The sequence below is a fragment of the Melospiza georgiana genome, chromosome Z (assembly GCF_028018845.1).
Source record: "Melospiza georgiana isolate bMelGeo1 chromosome Z, bMelGeo1.pri, whole genome shotgun sequence".
Taxonomy (NCBI): domain Eukaryota; kingdom Metazoa; phylum Chordata; class Aves; order Passeriformes; family Passerellidae; genus Melospiza; species Melospiza georgiana.
This window is the reverse complement of record NC_080465.1, coordinates 54,109,556-54,131,631: the sequence shown is the minus strand read 5'-3', so window position 1 is coordinate 54,131,631 and position 22,076 is coordinate 54,109,556. Positions and strand designations below refer to the sequence as shown.

The 22,076-nt window shown below is 38.8% G+C and overlaps 1 protein-coding gene across 1 annotated transcript in view; it reads right to left on the bottom strand.

Annotated features, from left to right (window-relative positions):
• Nucleotides 1-22,076, bottom strand: part of MCC (MCC regulator of WNT signaling pathway) — a 183,603-nt gene that overhangs the window by 16,660 nt on the left and 144,867 nt on the right. Inside the window, 7 exon segments of the mRNA XM_058043810.1 lie at nt 5,272-5,506; nt 12,092-12,275; nt 14,525-14,625; nt 15,758-15,898; nt 17,607-17,755; nt 18,416-18,505; nt 18,804-18,950. Of these exon segments, the coding sequence (XP_057899793.1) occupies nt 5,272-5,506; nt 12,092-12,275; nt 14,525-14,625; nt 15,758-15,898; nt 17,607-17,755; nt 18,416-18,505; nt 18,804-18,950 (1,047 nt within the window).

Sequence of the window (22,076 nt, the reverse complement as noted above, 5' to 3'; positions counted from 1 at the left end):
AGAAAAATGCACTCATTTATTTTCTTCCCTAAATATAATCCACAGAGGATGGACAGTGGTACTTGATAGAAAGAAGCTCAATTCTGAGAGCTCCTTCTTGCTTCTGACAGGGCTGTCACCTATTGTAACACAATGTCTGCTGCCTGGGGACAGACCTCTGTTTTAACATCTGTCTGACAGTGGCTGGGCAGAAGTTTAAGAGCAGGGCATGAGTGCAATGACCCTTCTTTAAGACTCTAAAAACTCCTGTGAAAAGCAAATGATGGGTTATTCCTGAACCAGAAGGCTCTCTGTGATGAACACTTCAGAAATGTTTCTTGTACAAAATGCCTAGTTATATTCTATACCCAGAAAAACCCAATATCCACAAAATCTTCAAAGAGATAGTACTAATACATAATTTACATTATGTGCTTAAAACCACCACTAAACAAGCAAAAGACTGCCAAAACAAACAAACAAACAAACAATCAATCAAAAAAACCAAAACCCAACCCAGAGTCATGTTTTCACTGTTTAGCTTGCCTTGCCCTAGGTCACTTAAAGGGTGAATACTACATTCATGCAGACATTTTCTGCATTACATTTCTCTTGTTCACTGTGTAAACACCTCTGAAAGACAGAAGTTTCTTGTTGTGTGGCCAGCCTAGGAACAAGTCACTATCTGTTTAAAACAACAACAACCAAACAAACAAAACCAACACAAAAAACCCCTAATCACAAAAATAACAGAGGTATCTTGCTTTATTGTTCAAAAATAATGCTGTTCATATTTTAGCCATTATTAACAAAGATTATACAAAACCAAATCTTTACATTTATTTAACAAACTTTTTATGTTGAAGGGAATCTAAATGCCTACAAACATTTGCTGTCTGAATTAAGACTAAGCACTGTACACAGGTGTATCACAGTTACAAGCATCACTGGCTTATTCAGAACCATGCAAAAACAAAATCCCTATCTTAAAAACCCTGAGGGGCTCGGAAAGGTTTGTATGAGCTTTAAAGTCACTGATTTATTCATCTGCTTAATTGTGAACTGAAGGTTAGAAACACAACCAGTTTCATTCAATGCGGTTTACACAAATTTAGTTGTTAGGCAAACTTACCATTAATTGCCTTTGTCAATAGTAAAAAATGTAAGTAATACTGATAAATAATTATGGGGAAATTTTGTTATAGGAGTTGAACTGGATGGTCTGATATACTCAAGTGTATCCATTTAACTTCTTAAGCTTCTACTTCTAAAGCTATTAATCTACTTAGCCTTCTTAGTGAAGGCTGAGAAGTAATTTGAAGAGAGTATTTTGACACTTGTATGAATAAAAGATACTTTCAGCTGTCTGTATGGGATGGTCATGACAAGATCTTTCCTGGCTAGAGGATGAAGCCAGGCAAATTCAGCCCAGAAATAAGGGACATTTATTTCCTAAAAAAAAAGGTAAATTAATCCACTACAACAACCAGTGTGTGGAACAGGCTTTTCTTATCATGCAAAGACTTCACTTATTTTATTTTCATAAATATTCATTATGTCTTTATTTTATCCAAGCTCAAAATAAATTTGAGGATCAATGTTTAACTCCTTTGTTAATGAAGACAGTAAGCTTAGATCATCACATATGAATTCAGCAGTTTGCATCCTGTCCTAGAAGACATATCACGCACCTCCCATATGTTACTTTTCTCGTGTCAAAACAATGCGACTTATAAGTAAAGAAGCAAAAAAAAAAGCAGGGAAAAAGTTAAAAAGCTTGTGTCAGCCAGTGTCTTACAGAGGCTCACAGAGAAGGAACAAGAGGGAATGGAAAGGTTGAAGATGGTTATAAATTTGAACTGCAGTTGAGGATTGTGGTATGGACCCATGCAATACATGAGGCAGAGTGGCAGCAGCCATTTTGGGAAAATTCAGGTAGTTCAAGTTTACTTAGAGAGTCAATAAGCAGCAATTTTTTCCATGAAAGTATTTTCTAAAGACTGCATCTAAATTTAATTGAAAAGACAGTGCCACCTTCGTATATTTACTACTTCCCTTTTCTTCCAGCTACAAATTGCTGTGAAGCAGTTTTGCAGGTTAACACACCTGTATCTTCAGAGTGTGAGCACAAGTGGCATTCACTAAACGAAACCCTGACGGAGGAGGTAGCAAGTGTCCCTGTTCTAGGGGATTGCAGATGACTTAAGACAATCCATGCAAATTCACAAGCTTCAGGTATCAAATCCAGCAGTTATTTTGGGACAAATTAATTTAATATTGAGGGATATTTTGTACTCAGTCATACATGATCCTGGTTTTGGACAAAAACTTGAATGAAAATTAAAATCTTCTGATTCAAAATAATCAGAAACACCACAGAATTTTCAAAATCAAAATTTGTATTCGATTTGCTCATACAGGACTCTAATGTGGTAAGAAGTTTTTGAAGTCACAAAAAGTCAAGGAGAACCACAGTAAACAAGGTGGGATGTACCAATCTTCAGAATTAAAACAAACATCAAAGCAGATAAGCGTCATGCTCTAGTTATCTGTATTTCACTATACAAATCAATAAGAACATGAATGGCTGTAACAAAGGTGGACAATAGAATACTTAACATTTTCCACCAAAGACCGTAGTCTCAATGGGCATCATGAGCAACATTATCAACACCTGTACACAAAAGAGGAAAAATTATCAGTGTAGAAAGCCGAGACTTCTTATCTAGATTAAGGCCTTTGAAATGCAGAAAGGCTGTAAACCAAGAATTATTTACACCCATCAGAAGTAATCTCCTTGCTAACTGGGGCATGACAACAACTGACCTCAAAGCAAGACTACTCAATGATGACAAACCGCTGACGAGAATGTAATTGAAACATGGTTAATTATTGCTTGAAGCAAAGAATTGAATTTTATAGGAGACCACTGGCAGACCACTATGTCTTATGCTCTGGATTAGTAAAAAAAAAAAAAAAAATAAACAGGGCAGCAGAGAAACAACCCTCAAAATGCCTTTCTAATTAATAATGAAGAACTACTGTAGTAAAGGTACTTCAAACTGATGAGGTGATCAGCTTTTACTGGAAATCAGAAATGGAAGGTGCCAAAAGATGTGCCAGAGATTCCAACACAGAACCAAGTTTTGGGAAGACAGTAGGAGATTATAAAACCCAGCAACGCTGGGAAATCATCGAGTAGCTTGTTCCAGCTGTATCACCCTTGCTAAGAATGTAGAAGGGAGAAAACAAATTAAAAATGCAAAACAATGAAGTCTTCTGCAGTCCATCTGCTTCAAGTTAAATAAAATACTGTAAGGAAACCTAAATTCTCTGTTTGTTTCAGAAGGAGGCAGATGTATATGATGCTCTGTGTAAGATACATGTTTCAAATAATTGATACAAAAAATATACTCAGAAGGCCAAAATAAGTCCTGACCTTAGGTTCAACTCTCTTTTACCCTGACAAAGAGAAGAGGAGGTGTAATGCAGACCCCAGCAACAACCACGGAAGCTGATAGGTAACACATTGACAAATCACAAGTTTTCACAACTGAGTTTTCACAATGTCTCTTTCAGAAACATACAGTTTTCCTGCAGTTCTGAATTTCAGCGAAGTACAAGAAATTACAATGAATAACAGTACTGTCAGTTTGTACTCTGTACTGCAAAGGGCTGAAGGTAAGTTCACACACATTATGAAAAATGTGTGTCTATTCTGTATGCATTCCACACAACCCAACCAAGAAGAAAATGTTCTTCCAGGGGCAATTCCTGCAGTGAGAACCCAATATGCCAGGTCCAGCCAAATGGATGCTGTGTGTCAAAAACAAGTCAGATGACTGTTTTGTGAACAAAAGAATTACCAGCACACAGAAGTATACCAGAAATTATGATATGCAACTGCTGGTGTTCCTGACAGTCAGGGAAGACAAGGCCCATACTTCACAAGGGATACAGCTCCACAGTTTGCCCTTACCTTTAAACAAAAATAAAACTAGGAAAAAAAAGTAAGTTAAAATTGAAAAATAGAGGTAAGAATGGTGTACAAGATACTTCAGGGAAGATCTAGATGCAAAAAAGGAAAAGAAGTGTGATATCTGAAATACACATCTGATTATCTACCAACATCTTACAGTACATCTTGCATGCTTTCGTTGTGGTTAATATTTTGCTGTTGGTCACAATGTATTCAAACAAGTTACATAATTTTACATCTCCCAACCTCTAGCAAGCAGTCTTTTCTGAACTGTGAATAATGAAGGCATTATTGCAAAACTCTGTCTGTCGTCACGGAAAAGCAGCATCACTGAGAACATAATTATCATCACCAGGCTACCACTTAGCCAGAAGCAGCACATCTGAACAAAAATCTATAACTTTAGAAGCTCATGAAACTATTAGGATTTTCTCACTCAATACCCTCTCAATGGTCCCACTCAATACCATCACCTGACATGTCAGCAATTAGCTGGCTAAATTAGCACTTGCTAAAATACAGAAGTTAAACTGAATCAAAACCAGACAAATTCTGAATACAGACATACACTTGTATTGCCCTTGGTATGTTCCTATTGTTTTAGTTCACCTCTCAAAATCAATACAGAAGACAGACTTGAAATGATGTAAGCTCTACGCCTGGTCAGTAAAGATCAGCTTTTCTAGATCACATCTTAAGAGCTGGACATATAAACCAGGGTTTTCTCCAAAACTCTCTGTTAATGCAAGTCATTACACAGCCTACCCTTTGCTTGGTCTCTGGACTGAGCTAGATCGCAACACAGTGCCTAAAGAGCTCAGGACTTGTGACCAACTGCAAGAGAGCATTAGGGATGACATCTGACAGATCATCCCTCCTCCCACACCAATATTAAAAGCAGTTGAATTTGTTCTGCTTCAGTTCACAAATATTTATGATGCACATTTGCTAGCTCGTAAGTAATGAACTATCTCTTGGGAAGTGCTGAATCATGGGTTTTCATCATCCTTGAGCAATTCAGCTGCCTTATCTCTCAGAAAGAGAGCATCTGGTTTGTCAAGAAGAGCATTCCAAGTTTAGAGACACAGACGAAGTCCTCCTAATTCAGAACGCACATAGCTCATCACTGTTAACGCACTGCCTTCTGGCAGTGACTACTAGATTTTTGCTGTCCAGATTATGTGTTTCAAAAAAGTTACCCTTTATTACCCAGTGACCACTATCAAAGCCTCCCATGTGTGTGACTGAGCATGCTTTGTGACACAGAGGCATTGCCAGCAGAGCAGCTCCCCTCTTGGTTATGAATAAAATACCTTCATTGCCATGAGTTCCTGCATCAAGACTGCATTTTCCAGGTCCAGTCTCTGGTTGTCTCCACGTGGCTTAACATCATAACTAAGAGGATCAATGTGGATGCTTTCCAGCTCCAGCATTGTCAGTTTCACTGCTGCCCTGTCATTTTTCAGCTGCTGGATATAATCCTTCAGCCGCTGCTCATCTTCCTTTGTAAACTCTGTGTCACAACTGCTTGCTGTTGAGCTGGTAGTACTGGAAAGAGAAAGAATGGCATTAGAAAAAAATACATTTGAAACAAAATCTTAATTTTTACATCAAACACACTCCCAATACTTCATCAACGCATCTGAGTCTTACCTAAAAGCTCACAGAAAGGACACAGATGTAGCATGGACACTGCAATGTGAGGTGACAAATTCAGAAAAAAATTAATTCCCTAAGCTGCACATGAAAATTGAGTCATGTGACAAGTTCTCTGCAAAGCCAGATATTTACTGATGTCTAAACAAATTACTTTATCTGGAATGGTGTCTTCAGAAAAAAAAGAGGTGGGTTTTTTTATTCAAAAAGAAAAAAAAAAAGCTCTTTAAGACCTCTTAGCAGTAACAGCACAGCAAGCTGCTCAGACACTGAGTCTTCATCATCTTTGAGAAGAAGCATCTGCTAAAAAAATAGAATGAACCCAGACTTCATCTATCTCTGCTGATGACCATACCAGTTATCACCTCAGATATTTTAATGGATACTTTTAGGAATCAACCTAATGAAAAATCCACTGCCAAGAGAACTTTAGCTCATGTGAAGGTGTACTCCTCAACATTCCTTCAGGGCTAGAGTGATTTAAAACTAATCAATGAGGTAACAGGAATTCTAATAAAAAGTCATCATGAAAGACTTGGTGTATCTTCTGAGCAGATGAGGGCCCATTACTCTGCCCTGTAAGTGTTTACACAGAGATTGCAGAAAGGGGTAATAATGTCATTAGAGCAATGGGGGCTGAGTGCTGCCTACCCACCTCCATGCATGCCAGTGCTGCAGGGGGCCCAGACTGACACAGCTGTAGCATTCCAGGGCTGAATATAGTTGCAATAACACTAAAAGGAAACTAAAATGCCATGTTGTTTCTATAGCCTCACTCAAAACTCCCTGCTGTCTCCTGAGGTCCTGTAATCAGCTGCTGGGTGAGGGATAAGTCATCCATTAACTGTGCCTGTCTGGAATGCTAGATGATCTCAGTTATCAGCAGGGGAATAAATAACTTTCTGTATCAAATTGCACTGCTGTTCAACATTTTTGTACTAAGGAAAAAAGTCCTACCCGCTAGATAGTGTGAGAGCCAGGATGATGTCCTGAAATATTATACATATGCAAAGGAGAAGCCTATCAAGATAGGCTTGATTTTTCTCTTTCCTTTGGCTCTACTTCAGCTAAAGCTACACTGATTTTAAAGTGCTTCAAATAATTGCCCATCTTTCCACAAATTCCAAGCACCGCCTTGGAGAAGATGGTGAATTGGCAGGTCTAACAAGATTTCTCAAAATCCTTCCCCCTCATGACATACCGTATTACAGCTCTTTACTACAGTTTTCACATTATTCCCTCCTTTTCTGAGGGTGCCTGCCATAGTCAACACAACTGGCCTTTACTTTTTGTAAACTGGCCTTTGCTTTTGTTTTCATCCATTTTCTTCCCAGTGGGGCTTAAGAACACTCAGTACCCAGATACACAGAAACCCTTCCAGGCTGAAACAAATTTTTGTTCATACTATTTCTTGATTAGAAAATTATGAAACACTTACTAAATCCTGCTTTACTGAGCCTAAAGGCATCTTGATGAATTAGATACATTAAAAAAATGAGGACAGACAATGTGAAAAGTACTTTATTCTGTACTGAAGTTTGTTGTAAGTGAGTTTCTTCCTCAGCACCCAAAGACTGCAATTGCAGAGCTCTTCTGGATTAAATGTAAAACAGCTGTTGTTGGAGGAAGGATAGCTTTAAAAGTCTTGGGGCACAAAGGCCTCATCTCAGTTTTGGCTTGAAAAGGAAAGAAAACCCAGCCCTCCTGCTGCAAATGAAACCTGAGCAAAAGAATGCTGAAAGTTTATTGTTATGCTGAGCTGGACCTCATACTCCATGCATATTTACAGATTTTGGCCCTTGAAGACCCACAGCTATGCACATATATGTTAGGGGAATGGAGTCCAAACTGAGGAAGGCAGTCTGGGTTGTTGCCAGTGATACTCAGCCTGCTTTTACTTCAGTCCTGGCTGCCTGCCTGCCTGCCTGCAGCTGAGTTGGCTCCTCTGGTGAATTGCTAGCAAGCTGCTCTTCTTCTTCTAGAGTGTTTTTTTGGTTTTTTTCAGACGTTGGAGAGAGCTCAGCAAGGAACTTGTGTCTCAGCCAGCACACAAGAGGACAAAAACCTTCAGCCACCCCCTGCATTTATCAGCACGTCCCCACCCAAAAGACTGGAAGCAGCTGGGGTAGAAGGGACAGGAACAGCACTGCAGAGTTTCTGATCTCCCCAGCAACACTGCCAAGGTATGCTGCCCCAAAAACCTCACCAAACAGCTCTCCACAGCCACAGTGCTTGTCCACTACTGCTCCCTTCAAGGGATGACAGCTGGTGAGCACTTCATCCTGAATTTCTTATATTGCCCTCCCTTCTGAACTGTAATCAGGACAAAGGAAAACATTTACAGTATAATGCATCCATCCAAAAACCACAGGAAACTCTTGCAAAAGATGCGCAGTTTCTTATTTCTCAAGTGTTTAGGTAAGCACAGAGAAAGGATCATAGTTTTGTCACAGCTGGAGGGAATACAACATCAATCTGCCCATTCTCATGGATGCTGTAAGAGAGTAAAAATATTCTTCACACTTGATTCATTCCTTGAGTCTTTTATGATGATGTCATGCCTGGGCGATGTCAAACTAATTTTCATATACAAGTTTTGGAAAATATATGGGCAGGTACAGTGTAATGTCAGTCTTATTTGCTAGCATGAGTGTATGTGTATAGAATTCAGCAGATGGAAGAAGAAGAGGCTTTCAGCAGTGCTTCTCTATGAGTAGTTTCTGCACACTACAAAAATTTATCCATAAAACCCTACATGAGCGTCGTTTTATCTGTTAAAAATCAAGTCAACAAATGTATACAATTGCAATTAATCAATGGTGTGGATAATACAGTTGGTAGAACTGAGATTAACACTGTCAGAACTAAATACACAAACTTGCTTGAATACCGGTACACAACCTAATACTTTAAAGAATGCAGTTGATCCACAGTGCACATAGCCCAAACCTTATTTCGAGCTGAACATTGTGGTTTGAGATCTGGGACAGCACAAGGCTGGTTTCTCTTCCTGAGAAACCGAAAAATACCCCAATCAGGCAAAGGACAAACAACAGCTAATACCAGAGCCTTTGGTAAACTGCCCTGCTTCCTTCTGAGACTGCTTCCGTCCAGCAACAAAGTGTTATGCAGATAACACTGAGATATCTATTTAGACATTTCCAAATAACTTATTTGCACTCTTCAGCCAAGATATTCTTGTCTATCACCAACTTATCTGAAACCTGAGATGGTTCTGACGACAGATATATTCCTACCGTTGACTGAGTTCAGATATTTTGTGACACTGCATAATACTGAAAAGAATTGCCTTTGCCTGTAAGGGACCCAATCTGTCCCCCCGTGAACCCAGATGTAAGGCTGGGTTTACTAGCACAGAAGAGAATAAAATACACCATTTTCAGACAGTGTTAAAAGTGGGCTTCTTCCCTTTTCTTGCCTTTCAAAGGTGCAATCAGTAAAAGTTGGCAGTGTATGTTCTATACTTAGCTTCTGTCCATTTAAAATAATTGTGACTTCCAACTACATTGCAAACCAATTTCTATTTTCAAAAACTGAATTGGCAACATTACTGTGATGCTGCTGCCAGTCAAATGAATTTAGATGCTCTTTCATTGCCTTTCATTGATTTTCATTTCAGTTGTTCCCTTTTACAGTGTTTAACCACTCATCACGAGTGGCTCACCAAGCACTTAATCTCAGTAACGTGTTCAGTGATTTGATTCAGAATCTCATCTGAAATTTCAAAGCCCAAGATGGGTCAACAATTCCACTGTAAATCCATATTCTACAGGATTTCAAACAACAGGGAGAATTAGTCACTTGTCACAAGTCTCAACAAAGGATAGTTTTCATCATCCTACTACCACTTTATTCATTTACTTTCAAAGGGAAAAGGCAGCAATATGTATCTGCAACTAAAAACCTGCAACACTGGAACATCGAAGGCAAGAAAAATCTGTTTTGTAGATTCAAAGTATGTTTCAATTGAATACTGTAAAAATATTTTCACAGTGGTCCCCAGGTGGGGGGGCAGAGGTGAGAGGAGATGACCTTAAATTGTGCTAAAGGAGGTTCAGATTAGATACTAGTAAAAAATTTTCACTGACAGAATGGTCAGGCATGGAATAAACTGCCCACAGAGGCAGTGGAGTCACCATCCCTGGAAGTGTTCAAGAGCTATCTGGATGTGGCACTTGGGAATAAGGTTTAGGGGTGGTTATGGTGGTGCTGGGGTGGTGGTCGGACTGGATGACCTTGAACGTATTTTCCAAACTTGATTTCTGTGGCTCTGTGATATAAACATAAAAAAGTGTGTGCCTTTTGAACCAAGACAGATTTTCCATGAATGGGGTAGCACTGTGTCTGTAAGCTGAAGAGGAGACTCCTCTCTTTTGAGATAGGGTAGAAAAAATCTGAAAACACCTCTAACCACGTGTCATGTGAATGCAACAGGAGAGAAGACTTATATTTTCTGGAGAAGCTGAAGTTTCAAAAATATTTTCACTGATATGTATGCTTAGGCAAAGATAAACTACTTTGGACATGGGGGAGGGGACAGGGACAACAATCTGTAAGTAACAATCAGATTGGCCTGCCACAAATTCCTGCCTTGCTGTGTGCCATCCAAGTGAGTGACAACAGCTTTTATCTCCTATGTTCCACATATATAAAAAGAAATTGTAGAAGTTACCTCATTCAGCACAATATGTTGCTCCACACCAGAAAAAAAAATACTACAATGACAATAATGGCTCAAGCTAAAACACTACTTTCATATAAGAACACTAAATTTGCATTTTCACATTCATGACATAGCTTATGCTGATGAAATTTTAAATCCTATGCCACTTGAAATATATTCTGCTGAAACTTTATCTACTGAGCCAACACCTCACATGGACACACACACAGGTCCAGCTGACCACCAATGAATACAGACACAAACACAGACTCTTATCCTCCCAAAAATTCTGCTAAACCAAGCAAGAGCTGTAGAGATTACGCTCTTACCAAACACTTTCAGTGCAAGTCTAGGAAAGCAAACACTGAAACAGGAACAATCCCCCTCCCCCCAGTTCTTCCCCATCAATACTGGAAACTGCCTGAACTGTTTCCAAGAAAAAAAAATTACTATGCCTTGACTACATGCCACATATCTGACAAAAACAATAAAAGGGTAATTCTCAGATTTTCAAACAACAGAAAGGGCAACCAGCTTGGCTTAAGCAGAGGTGCTACTACATGTAAACACAGACAACATGTTTGCACACAGGTGTAGATATGGCCTAAGACACAGCAAGCCCCGTGCTTGAAACAGCTTGATGAAATTTCTTTCCAAGCCTGGTTTAAATGCTTTTGGTAGAAAGTGTGATCAGTGTGCTACTAGCACAGACGCTGCCACAATCATTTCTATGTAAAGACACAGCTTTCTCACACTGAGAATGCACCAGAAAACTTCTGAGTAAAATAACATTAAAATTCACCTCACATTAGGACCCTGTTCCCTCAGATTACCTTTTTGCTCCCTTTTTAGCTATTCTAAGCTAGTCATATGGCAGGAAATAAGATCCTTTGGAGGAGGCATCAGCAAGAAGAGGAAATGATACAGTACTAAAATAAACTTCTGAAGTGTCAAAAAAATGACAGCATTTGAATAAAGAACTGGCTAGAAAACTGAATTAAAATGAAGTTTTAGAGCAAATCTGAGAAACAAAAATAACATTTAAAGAGAAAAATGTTCATCTATATTTATCCAGGACACTTGCCAAATTTGTATCCATACACAAGCACACATATTTACTGCAGAGTACAATTACACCACAGGCAGGCAAAAATTCAAAATAAAGCTGCTGGCAGATATATTTGAACTGGAGCACTTCTGCAATAATAGCTCATCCATGTTTTATTATTTTATAGGTCTTCAGAAAAACTGTAATATCCAGTCTTTCCTGGAAGAATCCAATCTATTCCATGGGAAGGAATAATTTGGAGGAGTACAAAGGGTAAGGAAGGAGAAGGGAGAGGAAATGGTTTAAAATGGATAGATTTGCAACATTTAGAAAACAATTCCTGAGCAGTCCAAAATGCCACTGAAAGCCTGTTTCAGATCTCTGGCTCTCTGCACGTCCATGCTGTCTGCATACAATAGATGTGAGTAACAAGAACATGATTTGAGTTCCAATAAAACAGTAAGAAAGACACTGTAGTAAAACAAATGTAATGGTTTTGCCCTTTATGAGAAAGATCAAAGGTCTGAGTCACCCATTTGCAACAAATTTATAAAGAACTCCTCTTGGCTGGAGTTGCTTTAAGTCCAAAGACAATTAGACCACTGAGGCATGGTGACTTACAAATCAAAGCACAGAAGCCAAAGGAGTGAGGTGAGGGGAGGTAGCTCAGCAAATACAATAGAACATAACTTTTTGTCTGGAATCGAAGATTAGGAGATTAGGAGAACAGAAGAGCTGCAGTTACCTGGTGTGGCTGTTGGAGGACAGGCTTTCCCAGGGCTGCACACTACAGCCTGTGACTGCATAGGCTCCCCCACAGCTCCCATCCAGCTTCATCAGCAAGGCTTTTGCTGCATTCTCAGCTGTCTTCCTGCAGTCATGAGCCCTCTTAAGCATCTGTGTGACATTTTCATCACCTGTCTGGTCCCCTAGTTTTCAAGCAAACAATGTTTCAGACAGGAATTAAGGCAAGAGATCCCTCTACTCACTCTCAGTTTATACCAAGACAATGACAATAAATTACCAATCTATGAACTAAAAGCTACTTCACTTCCTTGTCAGCATCAGTGGTAACTGGGATACTGGCCCAAATGCACCCTGCTCCCAGTGACAAGTTCCAGGTACTTGCGGCTCCAGGCAACATGTTTTAAGTGATGCAAAATTTTAGCTTGTCTGTTTATACAGGGTGTGCATTTTGCATTAACATTAGGTTTGGATGCTCGAATTATGAACACACTGGAAAAGCCTCAGCCTCAATTACAACTCTTACTCCTGTCAATGCAGTGTGGTTTCACGGCGTAGTCATCTCTGGAACTTCTCCTCACAGGCACCTTGATCTCAAGCCTGATGGTTTGCCAGAACACCTCCTTACAGGCTACCTGGCCAGACTGAAGAATTGCCCTGCTGCTGAGAAGCAGCCTCTCACGTTTTACAGTCATGCATACTAAGCCAAAAGAAAACTAGCCCTGGTTAAATTGCTATAATTTTTAGTGGTTATACAGCACCTGTGAAGCTGGTAAGCTTCAGGAGAAGCAGGACTGAAACCATCACTGTCACTACTCCTACATTCTTCCAGCTGCACTGCAGTCAAATCATTAAATTAAGACATGTTACTGGCTATAAGAAAATCTACGAATGTATTTGTAGATTAAGCTATAATATATTTATACTTTAGCAAAAATCAACAGCTTGCTCTGTGTTGGATTTTCATTTAATCCTTGTTCAAGTCAATTACCTGCACTGCAGACTTGCTGAGTGAAGTGCAAGCACTAGAAGTAACATTAATGAGGAAGAAAGGAAGGGTGAATGTTCTGTTAAGAGAAGTTGGATATGCTCAGCTTTAAGTGATGTAACTCCCATGAATTTTCCACTCACAGATGTTGATATAAAGCTTGACTGATCTTCAAACCAAAAATCTGTTATTTTATCTAGGTGTGTTAATCAAATTTCATCATGAAGTAAAGGTACATAGACCATACACAACTTCCTCCATGCTATGCTGTGTAATGGGAAATTTGCACTATTTCTATCTCATGGCTGTAACTGATAATACCATAATTAACAGCTGTAGACAGATAGCTACGTAAAAATTTAATTACAGTCTCTTCCATAAAATACACATCAGATGAAATCCTACTCAACCCCAAAGTACTTCTCCCTTGTAAGATTTCTTTCTACCACCTAAAGGAAGAGAAAATCCAAGTCTCAATTCACTTTTGCTACACGCTGATCTCTGCCAGCTGGGAAAAGTTCCCTAGCACATGGTGGAAAGGAATGAACAGAGTTCGGAGAAAGGTGGAAGAAAATCTCAGACATCCCCTCTCCTGAGAAGCCAGTGCTCCTAACACACCATGCACTTGATATGCATCAGCACAGTATGAAGAGTTATTCTTTCTCTGAATGCTTCTTTCTACTTGAAGATTACCATGACTGCCTTCTACTGTCAATTAAAGGAATGGAAATACTAACACTGGAATTTCATTGTGGAATCACCTCTTTCTATCAGAAGAATGGAGCCAGCAGAACTGCCAAGCTCCAAATTCTGAACTGTACTGTACCTATGACAGTGGTTTGTTCCATTATTTAGCAGGCAGCATATTAAAAAACAACACCTAACGACAGGATTAACTAACAAAATAAGAAAAATCCAGAACATACAGGCTAAACAGAAGATAGAATATTTTAAAATTCTAGAGCAAAGGTAAAACAGGGGGTGAAAAATTACAGCCCTTAAAATTTTTTTTATTCATAACTACTCAATGCTACTTTGTATTGTTTTAATCCCAGTTTTTCACAGATTAGACTGTTTCTGGGGGATCAATCTTGGTGAATCTGGATTTGCAACTACCACAGCTGTATGGCCCTAAGCCACCTGTGCTCACAAGTATTGTTTAATTATTCCACTCTGTACGGCTGCATGCCTACAACAATCTCACCCCTGCCAGAAGAGGCATCTCCTCGTGAAACCAACACAGGTGAACTTAAATTGCTCTCTTGCATTTTACCCCTATTTTTGAGGTGTATAAAATGATTTAAATAGTTAAAAAAAAAAAAAGAAATGACTGGAGAGCATTCTTAAGTAATGGGTGATGACATGATTCACCATTACAACCAATTCTACTGACAACTGACATGCCAAAAAGCCCCAGGTAAATTAAGTGGTTCATTGACACCTTACCAACAGAACCAACACCTGCAGCTCTGAATTGTCCAAGAATGAGACTCTGCTCACTTTCTGCCAATGCCAACAGTAGCTCATATGCTTCTATGCACTGTTCACTGAAAGGGAAAACAAAAACCACACAAAATGTTAACTGCAATTTAAAGAAGAACAATACCTGCAATAGCAACAACAAAAAAAGAGCTATCTGATTAACTGCATGATTATCTACTACCTTTGTAGCAGCAGGGATATTAAAGAACATTATACACATAGCTTCTATCATGAGCATTCAGCAGTCTCCCCATTCTTATAACAGTGACAGGCTGGCCTCAAGTAATGTAACAAGACAAAAGATAAGAGTGACCCAAAATAAAGCAAGCTCCAGAAGCATGTTTTAAACAGGTGGTCAAGATCCCTTTGAGAAGCTTTTCCCAGACCTTCTTAGTATACAACCTACAGTATTCTATACTCTACAATACAATTATACTACACAAAGTGTTGCAAGTGGAAAAGATGCAAGAAAAATACTTTTTGCTCTGTCCTGGCTGTAAGATATTCCCCCTTACAACAGAATAGCTTCCAATTATATTTATGAGTCATGCAATCCCTGTTGCATTTTAATGTTTTTAAAATAATATACTATTAGCAATTTACACTTCATTGCAATTTGCTCAAGGCTGATAGTAAATAATACATTCTTTAAAAGGCACACAATTTGTTCCAAGACCAAACCTGCCAGTCCCAAATTAGTTGCAGTTGAAGGTGTTAAGTCACACTGTATTTTTGTGAACAGCTTGATGCAAATTTAGATACTAACTACCAAATACAAGCCATTAGTCTACAATTCCAACTAATGCAATACAAAGTCATTCTGAGTTATGTGGAGTATAACACTCTTGCTCCAGTGGTCTTGGGACAGGTACAGAGATCCTGTATCTTAAGGCTGTATTCAGCAACACAGATTCAGTCTACACACAATCCCTAATTCAAACATTAATTCAGTATTTAAGAATGAAGAGATAAACCTCTACATTCCTGTTAGATGCTGCTCAACTATAGTTGAAAAATACTGTAGGAATAACTTCAGTTGGGTAGTTTGTCAGGTAGTTTAACCCAAGGGGTGCTTTTTCAGGGAGAAAACAAAAAATTAACAGTATTACTACGGCACACCATCAACTTCTTAAACACCTCTACCAAGTCTCCCCCCAGCTCCCTCTTCTTGGCTGAGCCCCTTGTGTTGGTACATACCTGTACTGCAGTGCCAGCCGGAGGGCTGTGGCATTAGACTCGTACTTGCCCACAAGCATGCTCATCCTCTCTGCATTGCTCTTGCACTCCTCCAGTGTTATTGTCAGCAAATCGTTCTGAGATTTCAGGTGCTCAATACGGCTGCAAAAAAAAAAAAGCAATTTGCAACCTTCAAGCTTAACTTGCAGTCACTGTTCTGAAAATTCTAGGATAATCATATTTTGAAACAACAAAAATTTCTTAGTCTACACAAGTGTTTTTTAATGAAGATGGCAAAATCCATCAGTTCTGTATATCTTATCAAAAGCCAAGAGGATAGAAATTTCTCTCAGGTCATCCTCTTCTCCTCCTCATAAAACGTAGTCATAACCCTGTGCAGTAGCAGCAAGCAGAAAGCTGTACCCTTGTTTTGCAGCCACAAAACAGCATAAGATGGTTTCATATTAACCTTTGGCTCAATTTTTCTGCCTTCATTCCTCACTTTCTGCTGCCACATTTGCAACTTGTTTTAAATGGCATATTCATTAGCGTGATTGTGGGTGTGTTCAGGGATCATGCAGCTGCATAAATGCCTCCTTTCTTCTGAAAATCCAGAGTAACCATTCCATCTGAAGTCATGTTTGGGTTGTGATTAGAGAGGCAACTTCCAAACTATGAATGAGGTTTCACTGGGGCAATGTAACCTCCAAATGTTCTGGCAAAAGTCAAACAGAAGCTTAACTGTAATGCCCTCCTCAATTAGGTTAACCCTGAAGATGAAAATGAAGATTTAGAGAATCAGTGTTATTGTTTATTCTCTCTGCTGACAACTGAACCATACATCAATATATTACACCTAACTGTAAAAATTGGATATATGCCAAAACCAGAGAGAAACAATTTGAAACCTTGCACAGGTAGATAATGAAGAAATCCATGCCATCCAGGACTCTAAAATCACTGACTTCTTGACAAAGAAGACTAAGAAGGGCTAGTATATATGTTTGTCAGAACAAAGCCCTGACTTTTCTAGATGTTAGGACTGCCACTTTCCACTTTCCATATCTTGACATCTTCTATAATGATACATGCTGTCAAAGCATAATTGTGCAGTGTACAGAAAAAAAAGAAAGAAAAAAGAAAACAAGAATTACGTTTTGCAGCATTACAAAAACATGCGCTATAAATACAAAGAGATATTGTACTGATAAGACTAAATTTGAACTAGTGTAGGGAAGACGGAATTTGGATAGAGATATGCTGAGACACAATTCTCATACTCCTGATCTACAGTTTTGATTTTATATGCCAAAATAAGACATGAAACACTGGCTTTGATGGAGCTTGCCAAAGGATAACACCAGCAGTATTTTAACTGCAACCAGAAAGCTGCAATCTCTCTTCTGCAGACAGAAATCTATTTGCTGGTATTTATGCCCCACCACCACGCATGAGTACATTTATTGAGACATTTAATTGCTATTATTCTGTTTCTTCAGGACAAAACAAAGCAAGTTAATTTCAGAATAATGCAGATGAAATTATGGGAGTCCTTATTTCAAGGAATAATGTGTCTTATGAAAAATAAATGCCATGACTACTTGGTCAGCCACACAGAGGGACACTCCAGAGTGCAGACAGGGGAAGGTGCTGTGCTGATCTATTAATGCACAAACCCATAGTCATGGAAAGAATCCTTAGCACACAACTGAATCTCATCTTCAGCAAGCACACTCCGTGTTTATCTGCAGCTGTCACAGCTGAGCTGGAACTGAACTAAGAAATTATCAGAAAGGGTAAAAAAAAGAGTCAACTCTAACAAAGCTAACAGAAGACAACATGTGTGAGCACATCTAAATTTCTTGCTCACCTATTTAATCTCTCCGTTTCCACTTCAAACTCTCGGATTTTGCTTTCAGAGATAGCAGATCCATGTGAATAGAGAGTCTGGAAGATTTCCTGGATGTTTGAGCAGTCTTGGAGGGAATGTGCCAAATGTTCAGCCACAGAACTAGAGACCTGTACAGGGCAGTTAATAGATCATTGTGAAGAGATACCCACTGGATTTCTCCCAGATAACTTCAGCATTGAGAACTGCATTTGCTTGCATGCACTCACTTCAATGCATTCATTATTCAGTTTTTGTTATGAATTTTACATTGAACAGAACATTTACAAGATTCCACTTTTAGAAGCTATTTTGTTCTAAAATTCTACAAACCAAGGGTGAAGTCCACTATTTCATTATACATTTAAAAAGCCTACTATGCAAGTTATTTATGTTCTTGAGAGCTAAGCAAAGGGTTAGAGCCAAGTTCTTCAGTAAAAGAAATATTAACACACAGTAACAACAGCGCTATTGATTTACACTGGCATTTCAAAAGCAGAATCCAGTACACTGTTGAAAGTCGTGAAATGAAATTGAAGAGTCTTCCTGAAAAACATTTTGGTGGAACTGACTTCAAAATTTTCCTCTTGAATTCACTCATGAGAATGACTTCTAGCCACTTGTTTTCAGAAAATGAGATCTTAATACTGGGTGAAATATGCTTGGTTGATGTATTTTGCTCAAACTAGCTTTTAAAGTGTTTTCAGATAGTCCACATTAATAATTTTATTTAGAAAACAATGCTTTTATTGGAACATGGATCATGCAAGAACACAGTTCTTAGTTCTTACCCCTATGCTGCTGATTTCTGATCCTAAGACAGGTCTATCAGATGATGAAGACTCTGATCTTGTCTTTGACAACTTCACTCTTTCAGCAATCTGCAAGTCAGAATGCTACACAGGTTACACAGCAGCCCACACTCCATAAAGATCATACTAACCTCATCTATTCTCTAGTTATACTTGCAAAGCTGAAGCAAACTGCTAGAGAACTGAGCCCTGAGTTGTAACTGGGAGAACTACAATCAATAATGTTTAATTCCTCTCCACGGCTCAAGTTCACGGACCTGCTCAGGACTCCCCTAAACATCTCCCAGCTAATCCCATGCTTGCATGGCACAAAATGAAGCCTGCTTTTTCCAGGTCAGGAGAAGGGTTACAAACACACAAACCCCACCTTGGCGATGGGAATGTCGTTGCTGCTGCTGCTGGTGCTCAGCTCTCCTGTGCTGGGGTTGACGGGGCGGTTGGCAGGAGTCAGGCGGCTCGGGCTGGACGGGCCCGTGGCTTGCACACTCTGCAAACGAGTCTGCAGCTCCCGAACCTGCAACAAAACATAACATTCTGATTTTTCCTCTTTTATGGTTTAAACAGTCTGGAGATTTTCTCATTGTCTAGCCAAGTCTAACTGCTTCCAGCCTCAGTACAGAAGTTACATTTTTGTACGGTGGTGGTTGCTACGTTTTCACATGGGGAGCAGATGAGTGGAGGTTATTTTTAAATCCCACTGCTATCAGTTTTTTAAAATATGTGCAATGTGGAAATATGCAGAATACTGTAGAATAAGTACTCAAAGTTTCAGCTGTATTATAGGTATAGAAATTGTTCTCTTTTGGGTAAAGCTAAAGCTCCAGTCTAAGATGATGATGGCTAAACAAATCAAATTATAATCCTCCTGTAAATGGAAAACTCCAGTGCTGAAAAAAACTCTTGACATAAATAAATCACATGATGACTTGGTCATATTTAAAGGTTAAAGAAATTCAAACATTAATCATGCTTTGAAAACTACAGTCAACTAAAACTACCATTTAGTGAGTAATGTATAGACAAAAAAAAAAAAAATACCAGTAAAGTACTCAACCAACAGTTTGCAAAAGCTCTCTGTAAACATACCCTGCAAACACTGCATGGTCTTCATAACACACCAAATACTTGCAGAACTGATGTCAAAAGACTTTCAGTTTAAAGGTTAAAAAAAAAAGAAAGGTCTGCTGGAGCCAAACTGTAGCTGTGCTAAAGATTATAGTGTTTACCTTGGAATAATTCTTAACAGACAAGGAATAATGGTCTGCTTAAAACAACAGCTATGACACAAGGTGAAATGACAGAGCTCATTTTTCCCACAGATCTCAAACAGAGTGTGAGATGAGAGAACGTGAAGGAAATCATCTAAAGAGGAAATTCCCCTAAACACAGTTGTCCTTAAATACACAGGTTTCTATGTGATTTTGCTGGAACAGTCCCTCTACAAAACTGAACTTGTGAAATTTTATTAGAAGTCCAGCCAAGTAAAGTGAAGCCCATTTGATATCTCCCCTTGTATGAAGCATGAAACGCAATTGTGATTCAAACTGTCTAAAGAAAGGTAGCATTTTATACTAAATACATTTATACAAAGACTAAGAAAGCTGAAATCCCTTAGTCAAAAACCCCCAGATTTAAAGTTGCATCAAAGCTTAGACTTTCTTAGGTGTAGGTGCATATGGACAGTGTTAATCAATCTCTGCTTGAAGCAGCAGCAGCAGCCATGTTCTCTGTACAACAGATGCTTCAACCCACTGCAGAGAGGAAAGAGTTCAAGTTGGAATGCTCTCCAGTCATCAGGGCAGTATTTCATGCCTCCTACAATCTTCTACAGCCTGCTCCTATTTCCTGAAGAGTATCCCTGCCTCTCTCCACTCTGTTGTATGCAAACTGAAGGAAGAGTGCCCGCACACTTAGTGTCAAAAGAATTTTTAGGTAATTACAAATTACAAAAAACCAAAAAAACCAGTCTGTGTGCTTTACATAACATGGTATTTTTAAAACGCCATAGGTGGCAATAATAAAAACACATGAAGTCACACTGCACTTTTGAGTTCCCTGTTCAGTTGTGGAGGAGCTCTACACCTTGAACAAAATGATTTCAAACAACTAAAATACACAAAACCTCAAATCAAATCTCCCAATGCTAAAAGTAACTTGCTGAAAAATTATATGGGTGCTTGACCCAGAATTATGTATCATAAATGCAATTATCTCATGAAGTTAACTGAGCAGAGTGTATGAAGTGGACATCCATAGCTCGTGTCTTCTACATATTTGCAACTAAGGCATCCTTCGTTCATACAAACATATTTAGCTTCAACATGGGTATTGCTGCAAACATGGGTAGAATGCAAACCTTAAGGAAAAAAATGCTCTATTGGTGCAAACCAATAATTTCAGCCTCTTGATATGCATAAACTTGAAATAAACCATGCATGCATATTTTTGCTTGCAGATGTGGAGCAAACAATGCAGACAGGATTTGTACTGTGGCATTGACACTGAGAAAACAAAAACAGCAACCCAAAAACTTCATCAAGTAATTGACATTTATTACTATTTCTTTCAGCCAGGCTGTTCCAAATTAAATTCTCCAAGTGCTGAAGTAACAGCACTGTATAAAAGCAAACAAACAGGAAGACTGTTTGGATATATTCTTTATAAAATAAAATCACAGCCTCCATGTCCAGCTTAAAAATTGCTAAAATATTCACCTATTCTCAGAAGCCAGTCCTGTATCACACAAACCTTTAATGCAGATAGGTTTCCTTTATTACTGTGAAGTAACTATTGGCCAGGTTTACAAAGCTAATTATTCATACAAATCTGTAAAACAACACTGGCAACAGAAAGAGAAATTATCACAGCTAAGATTGTAGTAAGGTAAAGCTTTGCTTAGGAAAGCACTTCTAGAAGAAAACTCAGAGCACAGCACAGTTATTAATCTGTGCAACTCACTGCCTTAATATTGTATCATAGAAGCAGCCACGAAAAGTAGCTGCCTGCTTATCTGTCATTCTTGGTGTATTTACTAAGTCAGGCCTTCATTTATGAAATTACATGCTGAACTGACTGCTATAAATAACTGCACTAATTTTAGCAACACTGAGTACTGGATGCTAATTCTGAGCAGGATAACAGGGTGAGTTTGTCTGACTAGTAAAATCACGCATCTCACAATTCACACATTCAGCAAGCATCTCACAGCTGGGCTGCCCATCTACCACACTGCCCAGAGACACATTAGGTAACTATTTCTGGTCACCAAAAACTGCATTTTAAATAGATGAGTATGCAGCATCTTTTCAGAAAGTACTTTTCCACACTGGTAGCTATTCTACAGAAAAAAATAAAGAATTACCAAAGATGGGAAAAAATACCCCAAACCAAAAGCAGAGTTTGGTGAATGCACAGGTTATGAAAGAACTGGTTTTAAAAGCAAGATTAAAAATTGTCTGACTCCCTGTGTCAAGTCTTTAGCATCATTACCAATGTAATATAAATGATTCTGAAGATTATTGCATAGAATGAAGGTAAACTGCAGTACTGCACATGAGACACAATAAACACTTGGAAATGGGAGAGAGAGGAAGGGAATATCTTACAGGAAATTGATGACAAAATTGGCAAAATGCAATGG